This window comes from Microcaecilia unicolor, chromosome 1, assembly GCF_901765095.1.
Source record: "Microcaecilia unicolor chromosome 1, aMicUni1.1, whole genome shotgun sequence".
In the NCBI taxonomy this organism is placed as follows: Eukaryota; Metazoa; Chordata; class Amphibia; order Gymnophiona; family Siphonopidae; genus Microcaecilia; species Microcaecilia unicolor.
Genome location: NC_044031.1, coordinates 718,959,687 through 718,976,085, shown reverse-complemented (window position 1 = coordinate 718,976,085; position 16,399 = coordinate 718,959,687). Strand labels below are relative to the sequence as shown.

General features: G+C 43.1%; 1 protein-coding gene across 1 annotated transcript in view; it reads left to right on the top strand.

The window, feature by feature from the left end:
- The window catches only part of FBN1 (fibrillin 1), a 415,078-nt gene that overhangs the window by 285,343 nt on the left and 113,336 nt on the right, over positions 1–16,399 (top strand). Inside the window, exons 33-36 of the mRNA XM_030189555.1 lie at positions 3,239–3,361; positions 5,491–5,613; positions 13,425–13,550; positions 14,592–14,714. Coding sequence (XP_030045415.1) covers positions 3,239–3,361; positions 5,491–5,613; positions 13,425–13,550; positions 14,592–14,714 — 495 coding nt within the window. The remainder of the gene's footprint in view (positions 1–3,238; positions 3,362–5,490; positions 5,614–13,424; positions 13,551–14,591; positions 14,715–16,399) is intronic.

The following is a 16,399-nucleotide window of genomic DNA, read 5'->3' as shown; positions in this document are numbered from 1 at the left end:
GAAAGCAAATAGAATGTTAAGTATTATTAGGAAAGGAATGGAAAACAAAAATGAGGATGTTATAATGCCTTTGTATCGGTCCATGGTGCGACCGCATCTCAAATATTGTGTTCAATTCTGATCACCACATCTCAAAAAAGATATAGTGGAATTAGAAAAGGTACAGAGAAGGGCGACGAAAATGATAAAGGGGATGGGACGAGTTCCCTATGAGGAAAGGCTAAAGCAGCTAGGGCTCTTCAGCTTGCAGAAAAGTTGGCTGAGGGGAGATAAGATAGAGGTCTATAAAATAATGAGTGGATTTGAACGGGTAGATGTGAAGCGTCTGTTTATGCTTTCCAAAAATACTAGGACTAGGGGGCATACGATGAAGCTACAATGTAGTAAATTTGAAACGAATCGGAGAAACGTTTTCTTCATTCAACGTGTAATTAAACTCTGGAATTCGTTGCCAGAGAATGTGGTAAAGGCGGTTAGCTTAGCGGAGTTTAAAAAAGGTTTAGATGGCTTCCTAAAGAAAAAGTCCATAGACCTAAATGGACTTTGGGAAAATCCACTATTTCTGGGATAAGCAGTATAAAATGTTTTGTACTTTCGGGGGATCTTGCAAGGTATTTGTGACCTGGATTGGCCACGGTTGGAAACAGGATACTGGGCTTGATGGACCTTTGGTCTTTCCCAGTATGGCAATACTTATGTACTTATGAGATGGTGCTCACTCAGTTTTTGGTGGAGAAAGGAATTGTTTTAGTCTTTTAGGGCATCATTTTAATAGAGGATTTTCCATGCCTAAAGGCCTTTTTATACAAGTAAAAAGGGGCTTTTAAAAAAATTATCTCAGGGGTTTCATATGGAAATATATCCATGGTGCCAAGAAGATCCATACTTTTATGCAACCTGCATCTATACATGTTCAGGGGCAGAGTCTGGGCAGTGTGTGGGTGAAATTATGATTTACATGTAGGGCCCGATATTCCGACTGAGAGTTAGCCCGGCTAACTCCCGTGGTATGCACTGAGCCCAAATATTCAATGCCAGGGCCATTTCCGGTGACCAGCATTGACTATCTGGTTTATTTTTGGCCCGTTCAAGGACTAAAACAATTCCTTTCTCAACCCAAAACTGAGTGAGCACCATCTCAAGATATGCATGGACAAATTCAATATGTGAAACTAGAATCAATGTACTTTATTTTAGTAGTAAATATAACAGCATTGTAGATGTTGACAGAAGAGATGATTTGGCAGGGGAATCGGCTCAGAGTGCTATTCTATAAGCGACTCTCATCTTGGAACGCAGTTTATAGAATAACGTTCTGCACCCATTTTTTCTGCTGATGATTTTTCAGTGCTATTTATCAAATTTACCCTCTGCTCATCACATGGCACACCTGTACCTGCCGTTGGCATGGTGTAAAGAGCTTCTACACATGGGTGTACCAATGCCAACTTACACTAGTATCCTATAAGGAAATCTTGGTGCCAAAATGGCATTGTAGAAATAGTGCTAAGAGCACAGCATTGGGGTGCCTAGGCTGAAGAGCCAATATATAGAATTGCCCTGATATTCAAGATCATTTAATTGGCCAGCAATGGCATTTGGACGGTTTAATAGTACTTTTAGCCAGCTATCCGGCAATATTCAGCGGGAGATAGATGGCTGTCTCCCTTTGAGTATCGCCAGTTAGTGGCTAGCCAGGTATATTGTGCAATATAACCGGCTACGCCAATTTTTAGCATGGGTTTGGTAGCCATTTTTGGCCGCGTGTATAGCTGGAATATCTTTGACCGTTTTGAATTTAACCGGTCAGCATTGAATATCAGCTTGGCCGGTTAAGTTCAAATCGACCAAAAATAAACCGGATCTTTAATGCCGGTCACCAAAAATGGTCCATCATTGAATATCGGCCCCTAATGTATCTTTATAAAAGAGGCTTGAAAAAAAGCAGTTACCTGGCTTTCACACATAAGAAACCTGTTATAAAATTATCCTCCTCAAAGCCAAGTTCACTTGTAGTGAGAATTTGCTTTCTTGAGAGATATCTGGATCAAGTACACATATGTAGTATCACATTATACCTTATGCTGTCCCCCCAAAATTCAAAAGCATTTAACAGGCCAGGATCAGCACGTAGCCAGTTAAATGCCTGATAGCCAGCTATCCACAGATTTTCAGTGTGAGTTTGGCAGCCATGTTTGACCGTGTGAATCCCTGGAATATCTTTGGCTGGTTCAAACTTAACTGGCCAGCGCTGAATATCGGCTTGGCTGATTAAGTGTGAACTGGCCAAAAATAAACCAGATATTCAGTGCCGGTCACCAGAAATGACCTGGCATTGATTATTTGAGCTCAGCGCCAACCGTAGGAATTAGCCGGGTTAGCTCCCACGGTCTGAATATCGGGCCCTATGAGTTTATCTTGTTGGGCAGATTGGATGGACCATACAGGTCTTCATCTGCTGTCATCTTACTATGTTATTATGACACAAGCATATTAGGAATTATTTGGAAGGAAGAGAGAATGAGAACACAACACTATCCTAACATTTGCCTACAACGTTCTGTTTAGCATTTTCTGGTGGTTACAAACATTTTTAGCAGAAAACTTTGGCATAAGCTGGTTACATTTTGTGTTGTTTTGTTGTGCTCCAGGGCTTATAAAGGAGCACAAGAATATTTCAAAGCATCTATTAATCAAACACAGAAAATGTCCACCAACATGCCAACAATGTTTTTATTATGCACAGGAAAAATGTAGATTGTTTTGCCTGTTTTCCTATGCATGTTGCTATATAATTGACCTGTAGACATTTTTAAGGCCTTTCCCTTCACTTTCAGTTAAAATGAGCTTCTATGACATCTCAAAAGATGTGAAATAGGGACTAGTTTCCTGTATTTGGAGCTATCTTCTAAATGACTACACAAGGGATTTCAGTGCTAAAGGCAGATTATTCCACTTAGTGGTGAGGGGTCATGTATTACCCACGCGTTAACCGTCCAGCGCATGCCAACTACCGATTACCGCCTGGTACGCCCCCACAGTAGAAAATAGAAAATTATTTTCTACTGTGTGTTTTTGGCACATTCCAAACTCGGAATTACTTCTAGGCGCATGCGCTAGCTGGGCGATAACGCCGATTTGATGCACGCTGCACACGTGTAGGCCCTTACGCGCTTTAGCATTACATTTCATTAGGAGACTTTGAAATGTTTGCTTTAATGTTCCTTTATCTTTTCAGATATTAATGAATGTGAGATCGGGGCACACAACTGCGATAGAAATGCCATGTGTACAAACACAGCGGGAAGTTTCAAATGCAGCTGCCTTCCAGGCTGGGTTGGAAATGGTACTAAGTGTACAGGTAAGTTTAATGAATGACTCAACTTTTCTTTATTACATATCACCCAGGAAGTTTTAAGAACTGTGGTGGCTAAAGACGCTCCTGTTGTATTAATTTGTGATTTATGGGCTTCTTAATGTCACCTATAGCAGTGAAAATAGATTTTGGGGTTATACTGGTACCTATATTTTCAATGCTAGCATTTTCCTTCCCTAACAAGGTACAGCAGCTGCTGTTTGTTAGTGTTTCTGTAACTAATAGGGTTACGGTGTTAGTTCAGTACCACTGGTTAGAATATAGAATATTGCGCCTTAATGCAATACCATTTGTAACTCTCTACCCGGAAATGGCGATCGCCATTACGGCATAATGTAAGCCACATTGAGCCTGCAAATTGGTGGGAAAATGTTGGATACAAATGCTACAAATAAATAAATAAATAATATTTCACGGATGAAAGACCTTCTTTTCTACATACTAGAAGATGGTATTCTTTCTTCCAGAAACAGAGAAAGCACTTGTTCTCTGCTTGGGTCAGTCATTAATTCTGACATGTGACAGTGGCCTATGCTAATGCTAAAGAGACGACTGGATTTTCATTAAACTGCTCAACAACTAACAACCAAACAGATTTAAGCCTGCTGCTAATAATGAGCACAGGCATAACTGGATAATGTTAACACTGACAAGTCATACTAGACAGCTAAGATCCTCTCCTTCACCTATCCATGCCTCTGGGATCACCTTCTTTTCCAGCTGTTAAATATGGCAGCCAAGTGAGTGCAAATGGTTTTATTTAGTCACTATGCAGGAGACATTTTTTCAAAAGCTCAGGTCTAACCAGCTAACTCCCAGAGAGAACTGATTAGACCTTTTTCAAAACCTGCCCCAAGCCTTTAGGATCAATTATGAACCTCAAAAGGAAGATAAAGTCATTCATCTGCACATGTAGGCTTGTACCTGTCCACCAGTAGTATCCCAAAACAGAATGTCAAAACTAAAAAATGATGCTTTCTTCTTTCTGCTGAAATACAAGAGATGTGTTTAATGTATAGATTGCTCAAGATATGTCATCGAAGCAATCCAACATTTATAGCTGTGTTCTACTAATGGTAGAATTACTATACATATAAGCTGCCAGGGGAGAGGGTAAGATTACAAAACAACAAATGCACAGCCTCACTCTAACCATTGATAGGGAATAGACTGTGCAACTTTGTTTAGTGTCTCTGCAGACCACCTGCTCCATGTACAGCTTGATATCCCAATCTTCACAGAGAGGTTCCCTGGGCATAAGAGTGGAAAGTCTTATAACTGAGTGTCCCAATGATATTCTGTGACATCAGAGTGCCCAGATTCTGTTATAGAATACTAGTAAATGAATACAATAATGGAGACACTCTCAAATCAAGCCAATGTATATAAAATATCACCCAACCTATAATCAATATAAAAACTACATGCGTACATGTTCATTGAATCTAATTAGCTCATTATTCAATTAACGTGGTTTAACATGGGGAAACTATAAAATTGGCTATGGAATGTCTTAATTCCAAGCCACCTGATATTCAGGCTAGTCATCAGCATTGAATATCCGGTTTAACTTTGACCAGTCCAGCTTTAACTGGCCGATATTCAGCGCTGGCTAGTTAAAGTCAGATGGTCCAAAAGTTATTGTACCTATTGTGATGGCCAAATATGGCTGCCAAACTTGGCTGGTCTGCCTTGGAAAATCAGCGGATAGCTGTTTGTATCTCCCGATATAACTAGCTATCTTTAAGCTGCTAACCGGAGATATTCAGGGCCGGATAGCTGGCTAGCTTGTGCTGAATCTCACCGGATATCTGCCTAAGTGTCATTTTGGCGGCCAGTTTTAAAAAATATCAGGTGGAAGGTCCTGAATGAAAGGCACTGTTATAAAAAAAAAAAAAGTTTAGGCAAATGAAACATGGAAATCCCAAATCGCATGAATCAGATGGGTGGGAATTAGAACGAGCCTGAGTTATCTAAGCCCTAAAGCATCAAGAGTTGTACAAATAAATAGGAGAACTAGAAAGAGGAAGATCAGAATGCTATGTATATTATACAAAGAGCTGTCACATTTGAGATACAATTCTGTACTTAATCTGAATTCAAACCTTCTTCAGATATTGATGAATGTGCGAATGGAACACATTTGTGCAACACCCATGCAGAATGCAAGAATACCATGGGGTCATACCGATGTCTTTGCAAAGAAGGATACACCGGGGATGGTTTTACATGCACAGGTGAGTTATTGGTGAAAAATACTGTTCGCTTTGTTTACATTTATATATAATGCAGGTACGGTGTGTGCCCGTCTCGCTTCCCTGCTGGAAAATAATGATCCAGTCTGCCCTACCAAACCAACAGCCCAGTCTCTAAACTTCTTTCTTTTCCTTCAGAGATCCTCAGTGCTTATCCCAATCTTCCTTAAATTCTGATACTGTCCTCATCACCTCCATCTCCACTAGCTTTTATGTAAAGAAATATTTTCTTAAACTACTCCTAAGTCTACACCCTTTACCCTCATCCCATGACCCCTTGTTGCAGAATTTCCTGAGCATTGAAAGTGGCCTGACTCATGAATTTATACCTTGGAGGTATTTAAACATCTGTATCATAACTCCCCTTTCCTGCTTCTCCTCTAGAATATACATAATATTTAGATCCTTAAACCTGTCCTTATATGCTTTATGATGAAGAGTGGCTCCATCTTGCTTCTATCCATTTTAAAGTGTGATCTCCAGAGCTGTACACAGTCCTCTAGATTTAAGTTCTAGGTGCCCATAGACAAAGGGGGAGGTGAGGGGAGTGGAGCATGTCTACCTCACCTCCCTTCTCACCATTCTTCTTGCCCAGATTGTCTCTTTTTTCATGCTGCCTTCTTACCTCTGTGCTGTACTTCAGATCCCCCGCCCCCCCCCCCCCCCTCCCTCAGGGATGCTCCATGCTTAAGTAACTTTTCAGTACAGGGACTTCAAGTACTCACTTACTGACAGGCCTGTGAGGCCCTGCCTCTTGCATGGCTTTCTATGATGACAGGAAACCTGTCCCTGAGGAATGGGCAGGGCTTCACAGAGCCTGTCAGCATGTTACTGCTGGAAGGTCCCATGTTGGAGAGTTACTTAAGCATGAAGCATCGCTGGTTGCTGCAAGGAATCTAAGTAACAGCAGCAAGCCCAGATCAATGACAACAATGCTCCAGCCCCTATCAAAACTTGGCACTGAAGGTATTTGCTTATGTTGTCTATGTCTAAATCCAGGCATGATTCCAAATGAAGTCTCACCAGAGACTTCTGCAAATGTATTATCATCTCTGTTTTCCTGCTGGCCTTTCCTCACCTTATGCACCCCCTGAGTTCAATTCTTGAGCCTGGATTTTGCTTCTGGGGCCAGCTGAGGAAGCCATAAGCACAGCTGTTGAGGAAAAGGAATCCCAGCTATTGCACACTGCCAGTACTAACACCTGGAGGTCGGATTGAGGGTTTACATGTACCAGGATGTGGAAGACACACAGGCTCATTTTCGAAAGAGAAGGATGCCCATCTTTCGACATGAAACGGAAGATGGGCATCCTTCTCACAGGGTCGTCCAAATCAGTATAATTGAAAGTCGATTTTGGACGTCCCCAACTACTTTCTGTCGCAGGGACAGCCAAAGTTCAAGGGGGCGTATCAGAGGCGTAGCAAAGTCGGGACTTGCGCGTACCTAACACATGGACGTCCTCGACCCATAATGGAAAGAAAAGGGTGTCCCTGACAAGCACTTGGATGACTTTACCTGGTCCTGTTTTTCTTACGACCAAGGCACAAAAAGGTGGCCTAAATGACCAGATGACCACCGTAGATAATCGGGGATGACCTCCCCTTACTCCCCCAGTGGTCACTAACCCCCTCCCACCCTCAAAAAACATCTTTTAAAATATTTTTTGCCAGCCTCAGATGTCATACTCAGCTCCATTACAGCAGTATGCAGGTCCCTGGAGCAGTTTTAGTGGGTGCAGTGCACTTCAGGCAGGCGGACCTAGGCCCATCCCCCTCCCTACCTGTTATGTTTGTGGAGGAAACAGCGAGCCCTCCAAAACCCACCAGAAACCCACTGTGCCCACATCTAGGTGCCTTCCTTCCCCCGTAAGGGCTATGGTAGTGGTGTACAGTTGTGGGTAGTGGATTTTAGGGGGGGTTGGGGGCTCAGCAGACAAGGTAAGGGAGCTTTGTCCCTGGGAGCATTTTATGAAGTCCACTGCAGTGCCCCCCTAAGGTGCCCGGTTGGTGTCTTGGCATGTCAGGGGGACCAGTGCACTACAGATGCTGGCTCCTCCCACGACCAAAGGGCTTGCATTTGGTCGTTTATAAGATGGGCGTCCTTGGTTTCCATTATCGCTGAAAATCAGAAACGACCAAGTCTAGGGACGGCCATCTCTAAGGACGACCTAAATTTCAAGATTTGGGCGTCCCCGACCGTATTATTGAAACGAAAGATGGTCGTCCATTTTGTTTCGATAATATGGGTTTCCCCCACCCCTCCATCAGGACGTTTTGCAAGGACGTCCTCAACAGAACTTGAGCGTCCCTTAGCTGAGAACTATAGTTATTGTAATATACTCTGTTCTGAAAATTATCATCTATAATGGGCTACCAAGTTGAACATTAAGGTAACCAAACTAATTTGTGATGTCTGGGCTACATAAGAGACAGGAAAAATAATAAAAAGGGAGGAAGGGAAATAAAATAAAATAAAATGAGAGAAATGAGAAAGAAATAAAATAAATTGGGAGAAAGGGGAACAAAGAAAAGAGGAGTGGCCTAGTGGTTAGGGTGGTGGACTTTGGTCCTGGGGAACTGAGGAACTGAGTTCGATTCCCACTTCAGGCACAGGCAGCTCCTTGTGACTCTGGGCAAGTCACTTAACCCTCCACTGCCCCATGTAAGCCGCATTGAGCCTGCCATGAGTGGGAAAGCGCAGGGTACAAATGTAACAAAAAATAAAATGGGAGAAAGGAGAATAAAATAAATTGGGAGAAATGAAAAAATAACATAAATTGAGAGAAAGGGAAAAAATAACAAAATGAAAGGCCTGAGTTGTTCAAAGTAGTACCTATGGCACCATCCTTTCAAGCTGGTCTCACTTGACACCAGAGAAGGGTTTCAGTCCTTTGGGGGGGAGGGGGGGTTCATGGTGGGAGGGTCTCTACTGGGGGGGGGGGGGGCACTTCTACTGCTCATGTGATGACTGATCTGTGGATGACCAGAGGTCAGCATTCAAACTATGCAGTAAGCATTTCATGTAGATGCAGGCCACAACAGCCCTGGCTGATATCCGGAAAACGGAGCTGAATATCTGGGTTTATCAAGGGCTGTCACTCTTGCATGAATACTGGTAATATTCAGTACCAGGATGCAGATAACAGTCTTTGTTTTCCTAAGTTATCCAATTAGTTATCTGGATCCCGGCACAGAATATCATCAGTATTTATTTCCAAAAACACTTGATGACCCACCTCACCAAATACCCTGAAGCTTGTTCCAATTCAATATAAACACAATCTGCCCAATATTCAAAGTGATTTATCTGGGCAGGGGAGCCTCCAGCCTGGTTAAATGACTTGTGGCCGCCTAACTGCTAATATTGAGCAGCACTTAGGAGGGTCTTTTAGAAAGCATCCCAAAGCCCAATATGGGCTTACCGAATGCTAAATCGGAACTATAGCCAGCCCAACATGGCCGCAGCGGTAGTTCTGCCCTGACTGCGCGCTATTTCTGGGGGAAAATGAAAGCCTCCGGAAATGGCTTGCATGACAGTAACCTGGCAGTAACCGGGCATCGCCACCCGCTGCCCGGTTACTGCCAGATTACTGTGGGGGCCCTTATCGCCACCTCAGTAGGCGGCAGTAAAGGCTCCCTGCCGCATGGCCATGCAGTAAGAGTTCTCTTACCATATGGCCATGTTTGTCTGGGGGCTTTTTACCCACTGCGGTAAAAAGGGCCCTGGCACGCAGGAAAAACGGCCCCCTGCCGCTGTCGTAGGGCACGTTTTCCTGCAGCTTGGTAAATGGACCCCTTAATTAGATGGTGCCACTGAGTATCAACACTAACTGATCCTGCGTGTCTGGTTTGTGCAAGGGCAGTCCATTGGTGGAGCCTTGGAGGAGCCGGTACTTAACTGGTTAACAGCAATATTCAGACTGCTAACCAGTTAAATAAGGGACCCTTTTAAAACGCTGAGGTAGAGATGCATGGCCGCCGGCGGTAGTTCTGCCCCCACTGCGTGCCATTTCCAGCGTGATGGAAAATTGTTTTTATTTTTAGTGTGGGGCAGCTCGGTTACTGCCAGGTTAGTGCAGGAGCCCTTACCGCCTCCTAAATAGGAGATGGTAAGGGCTCCCCCAGGAAATGGCATTGCGTGGCAATTGTGTACTTACCGCACAACCATTTCCTTTTTTCTGCCTATTACATTGCTGCGGGGAAAAGGGGCCTCGGCGTGTGGCAGATTCACTCGCCGACACCACCACAGGGTCCCTTTTATCGCAGCTTGGTAAACAGGGCCCTAAGTGACTAAAATTAGAACAGCAAAAAGAGTGTCCTAACTTTAACTGCCAAATTAACCAGGCAGCGGTCTGAATATTGATTAGTGCCCGGTTAACTTCTGGGTAGAGGCATCGGGGCTTCTGGGTCCTCCCCGACTTTGAGTCCCGATCTTCCTGAAGAAAGATCAAGCCTTGACCCAAGTCCCCTTTCCTTTCCCTGTAGGTTCCTCCCAGGCCTGCCTAGAATCTCCATGGTGGTCTAGGGGGGGCTTGTATAGGCAAAACTGATGTTTGCGCACTCCTACCCATTACAGATCTGGCTTACAAATGAGCTCTATGACTCCTAGCAGCAATCTCACGGCAGTCTGCCATAGTTTTTCATTCTGTATTAAGGACTGGCATTTATTACAGTGATGCCTATATAAATTTTGATAAAAATTAATACAGCTTGCACTGTGATTTAATTAAATTCGTAGTGGTGGGAGAATCAGTGATAGGAGCTGTATACACTACTCTCCACTCATAAATGAAATAAATATCAAGGGAAAATAACAGGTCATAATGATTTTCTTTGTCTTAGGTTACAGGAGTCAAGTTTCAGCCACAGCTGAGCATCTGACTCAACTGATTTGGGTTTCCTAATAGAGTTACACAGGCAAAGATGTTTCATTTTGTTTTTGATTTCCTTTTAAAATTATTTCATTTTTTTGTATTGTTTTGGGGTTTGTCTTTTTTTCCCCGGGCGCACTTTACCATCAGCATGCACCAATTTGGAGTGCAGCACTGCAAGGTCAGGGGCAACTGAGGACAGCTCCTGTTTTAGTTTGACTGCAGGATAGTGTAAAATTAAGTGACAGTTTGGGGGGTGGGAGGGGGTGGAAGAGATTGCAGTTCAGTCTAGGGGCTTTCTTAAAAGTTTAAGGTAGGGGTTTAATCATCAGGTGGGGAGAGATGGGCAAAAGGTAAATGAGCCAAAATTAAATTAGGAATGTCAGGGCTAGGCATCTATGACTGAAAATATTCACCTAAATCCAGATGACCTTCTACTGTAGTGCCTAGACTTGAGCACTTAAATGAGGCAACCAGGACTGAAAATTTGTTCTTGGCACCTAGCTTTTACCTCTACCTCTCCCCCTCCCCCCTTAACTCTGTCACCTTTTTGAACAGTCCAGCTTAGGGGTGTAATTATCAATGTGGGCTACTGATAAGACATGTTGTTTTAGTACTAACTCATGCTATTTTAGTACAGGTCCCATTTTATGCAATGAAACCTAGTTACCAATAACTGGAGTTAACAGTAAAATATCATGTCTTAAACAGGGGCTTAGCTACGTGGGGCCACGGGGGCCCGGGCCCCCATAGATTTGGCCCTGGACCCCCCTGCCGACAACCCTCTAGACCCCACCCCCCTCCCGCTGCCAACCTGCCGTCAACCCGCCACCGCCTACCTTTGCTGGCAGGGGACCCCAACCCCCACCAGCCGAGGTCCTCTTCTTCCTTCGTTCTGTTTCTGAGTCTGACGTCCTGCACGTTGTACGTGCAGGACATCAGACTCACAGAAACAGAAGGAAGCCTTGTGATCTGCAGGGCTTCATTCTGTTTCTGAGAGTCTGATGTCCTGCATGTTGTACGTGCAGGACGTCAGACTCAGAAACAACGAAGGAAGAAGAGGACCTCGGCTGGCGGGGGTTGGGGTCCCCTGCCAGCAAAGGTAGGCGACGGCGGGTTGGCAGCGGGGGGGGGGGGGGCTAAAAAGTGTCCCCTTACCTCGGGCTCTGAACCCCCCTCCCGCCGAAGTCTGACTACGTCCCTGGACTCTTAACAGTAGCTCACAATGATAACTATGCCCCTTAGTTGTCCAGCAAAATTAAGAAGTTGAATTTAGTAACCTTATAGGAAAATGCCCCCTCTGCACACAAGATCTAGATACCCAGCTTACTAGTTAAGATGGGCTAAATCCTACTAAAAATTTAAGCTCAGGATTTATGTATTTTGCATATGGATTCAGAGCGGTGTCCTGTGGAACAGCCTGTTGCTATCTCAGTGCATTAGATGCTCGTTCTTAAAAGGGAAAGAGTTCTTGAAATATTTAACCAATCATTTCCTCTAGAAAGAAGGAGATAAGGGAAGGGAGTTTGGATTTAGCTCATGCCATTTTTTTAAAATTGTACTTCAAAGCAAGTTACATTCAAGTACATAAGAACATAGGAATAGTCATACTGGGTCAGACCAATGGTCCATCTAGCCCGGCATCCTGCTTCCAACAGTGGCCAATCCAGGTCACAAGTTCCTTTCAGAAACCCAATTAGTAGCAACATTCCATGCTACTAATCCCAGGGCAAGCAGTGGCTTCCCCTATGTCCGTCTCAATAACTGACTATGGACTTTTTCTCTAGGAACTTGTCCGAACCTTTTTTAAACCCAGATACGCTGACTGCTGTTACACATCCTAGTGGAACAGTAGGTGTTAGCTTGACGCGTAATTTGATTGAATTTGATCACTGTGGTGGAGTTATTAACTCTCTTTTGATTAGAGCACTTTATAGTGGTTTGGATAAGTCACGATAAAGAGTATATGTATATAAAAAACCACGGAGTGGTTCAATGATTGAGATGCTCAACCACCCGTAGAGTATGCAAGTTTCAGTTATATGAGATACAAAAGCAGCCTCATACTGGGTGAGTAAATACTCTGAGGACCCTCCTAAACAAATATTATATTATATTATATATATGACAGCCGACATCCACAGTGTTCGAGTTAAATGTGAGGTCAAGCTTTCACCTTCTAGAGTATCCACGTTATGATAGTATCTGGTTTGTAGCTTGACATTATTACTAATTACCAGAGTACTTGTTATTTGGGATCATTTTTTGTTGGATTGGTTACACATCCTCTGGCAGCGAGTTCCAGAGCTTAACTATTCTTTGAATGAAAACATATTTCCTCCTATTTGTTTTTAAAAGTATTTCCATGTAATTTCATTACATGTTCCCTGGTCTTTGTACTTTTTGGAAGAGTGAAAAATCGATTCACTTCTACCCATTCTACACCACTCAGGATTTAGACCTCAATCATTTCTCCCTTCAGCCGTCTCTTATCCATGCTGAAAAGCCCTGAACTCTTTAGCCTTTCTTCATATAGGAGGAGTTCCATCCCCTTTATCATTTTGGTCACTCTTCTTTGAACCTTTTCTATGCTAGGTATTTTCCTGCCCCCAGAGAGTTTCCATTGTAAGTTTGTACTTGAGGTAATCGAGGGTTAAGTAAGTTGGCCAAGATCACAAGGAGCAGCTGTGGCATTTGAACTCCACCTTTCTTGGTTCTCGGCCCACTGTATTAACCATTAAGCTACTCTTTCAAATTAATATCCTAAATAATAAGTGCTAGAACAACCAATAATGTGCATTACAGATGAAAACATGTTCCCTGTGGTGTCCTCTAATTATTATAGTTACAAATAAAGAAGTACATAAGACTGACAAGTGAGAGGAAGTGGATTTTCATCAAACTGCAACTTTCTGATTACAGATATAGACGAGTGTCTGGAAAATCCGAATCTCTGTGAAAATGGAGAGTGTCTCAATAGTCCTGGAGAGTACCGCTGTGAATGTGAAATGGGATTCTTACCTAGCCCTGATGGAAAAGCATGCCAAGGTATTTCATTATCATTTTAAAACATAATCCTCCAGGATTTAACTATTTTACTCTTGAAGATTTTTAACTGATCTACTACAAATTTACTTCCTCGTTAAAATGTTGTATACTACTACTACTACTACTTATCATTTCTAAAGCGCTACTAGACGTACGCAGCGCTCTACACTTGAACATGAAGAGACAGTCCCTGCTCGACAGAGCTTACAATCTAATTAGGACAGACAGGACAAACAAGAGATAAGGGACTATTAAAGTGAGGATGATAAAATAAGGGTTCTGAACAAGTGAATAAGGGTTAGGAGTTAAAAGCAGCATCAAAAAGGTGGGCTTTTAGCTTAGATTTGAAGAGGGCCAGAGATGGAGCTTGACGTACCGGCTCAGGAAGTCTATTCCAGGCATATGGTGCAGCAAGATAAAAGGAACTGAGTCTGGTTTTAGCAGTGGAGGAGAAGGGTGCAAATAAGAGAGATTTACCCAGTGAACGGAGTTCCCGGGGAGGAATGTAGGGAGAGATGAGAGTGGAGAGGTACTGAGTAGCTGCAGAGTGAATGCACTTATAGGTCAATAAGAGGAGTTTGAACTGTATGCGGAAACGGATAGGAAGCCAGTGAAGTGACTTGAGGAGAGGGCTAATATGAGCATAACGACACTGGTGGAATATTAGTCGTGCAGCAGAATTTTGAACAGATTGAAGAAGAAAGAGATGGCTAAGTGGGAGACCTGTGAGAAGCAAGTTGCAATAGTCTAAGCGAGAGGTGATAAGAGTGTGGATGAGGGTTCTGGTAGTGTGCTCAGAAAGGAAAGGGCGAATTTTGCTGATATTATAGAGAAAGAAACGACAGGTTTTAGTTGAATATGTGCTGAGAAGGAGAGGGTGGAGTCGAAGATGACCCCAAGGTTACGAGCTGATGAGACAGGAAGGATGAGAGTGTTATCCACAGAAATAGAAAATGGGGGAGGAGGAGAGGTTGGTTTAGGGGGAAAATACGTATCATAATGGTTTCTGATGAAATTTGGCCTTATGTTTTCATCCCACAGACATTGATGAATGCTCTCTTCCTAACATATGTGTCTTTGGGACTTGTAAGAATCTTCCTGGTTTCTTCAGATGCGTGTGTGACTTGGGATATGAACTGGACGCAAGTGGTGGCAATTGTACAGGTAAGTTATCTGAGAATTAAGATCAACCGTCAAATTCTTAATCATCTGTAGAGTAATTTATGTAACAGAAATAACGAAGATACATAGGGCTAGATTTACTAAAGTATGTTAAGCTGTTAATGTGTGCTAACACACATTACTGTGCATTGTTTAGATCAGGGGTGGGCAACCTGCGGCCCATAGGCCGAATGTGGCTCACATTGAATTTTACGTGGCACATGAGGCCATGGTCATTAACCAGAGTTTTGTCCATTTTAAATACTGTATTTCACAAATATTTTCAGAATAGCGACTCTAGCAGTTTGTTTCCATTGTAGTTAGATAAATTTTTATTCATTCATTTATTTATTACAGGTCAGTGGAGCTCTGTGTATTTCCAGTTCCAACATTACATAATGGTGCAACCCTCTAGGGATGATACTGATATTCATGCGGCCCTCCCCTGATTTAGATAATGGGAACTATTTAATAATAACCCTCATATATGATGTTTACACTTCCTAATGTGATAATACATTTTAGTAAACTTAGTCCTATATTTCAATTGATATAATGCACATAGAACTAGATTCAGTAAATGGCCCTTAAAAATGGGCGCCGAAAAAAATCGTCACTTAATGCTGTCTACTCATTATAGAGTAGCACTGAGTGCTGGTTTCGGCGCCCAAATTTGGGCACGAGGACCTACGCCTGCTGAAACCAGGTGTAACTCTCGGCGCCCAATTTGGTCACACATTCTCGATATTCTATAACACTGTGCGCAAATTCTAGGAATGCCCATGCACCTCCTATGGCTACGTCTCCTTTTGGGTTGCACATTTGGGCGCACATTGTTATACAGTAGTGCTTAGCAAGATGTGCATGCAAATCCAAATTGGTTCCAATTTGCACCCAATTATTGGCACTAATTGGCTTGTTGGCCAATTTAGGGGCCCTTTTACTAAGGCACGTAGGTGCCTACGCGCGTCCAACGCACCTCAAATTGGAACTACAGCCCAGCTACCATGTGCCCCGGCCTCCTAGTGATAGTACTATGGAACTACCACTAACTGGTCATCGCAGCCAGTTTGAACCCAAAATAGAAAATATTTTCTATTTTTTGCCTCGTGGCGCTTACTCGGTGGTAATCAGTAGTTTATATGCACTGATGCTTACCGCCCAGTTAACATGTGAGACCTTACCGTTAAGTCAATGAGTGGTGGTAAGGTCTCAGGCAGAAAATGGACGCACGCTGGCTTTAATTTTGCCACACGTCCATTTTCGACCACCAAAAAAAAAAGGCCTTTTTTCCAAGCGAGCTGAAAAATGAACCTTTGCTCATCCAAAACACGTGCCTATACCAGCTCAGGCCACTTTTCGGCGCGCCTTAGTAAAAGGACCCTTTAGTTGGCTGCACATCTCGGAGCAGTGCTCAAATATCAGTACTCAATTTTGGGTACCCTATATAGAATCGGGGGGGGGGGGGGGGTGTAGGGTCAAATTTTTTCAAAACTCAACCTAACTAGTTAGATTTCGGCTAGGTAGGTTTGGAGCAATTTTTGGATTTAACTGAGTCTGCAAGATTATGGCTGAAATGTATTTTTCCCTAAATCTAACCAGCAAAATGTAGCCGACTAGACTTAAAGCTTCAACTAGGCTGCTTAGGTTATCAGTTTATTGCTAGCTGGCTAAGTCCCTGTCTTATC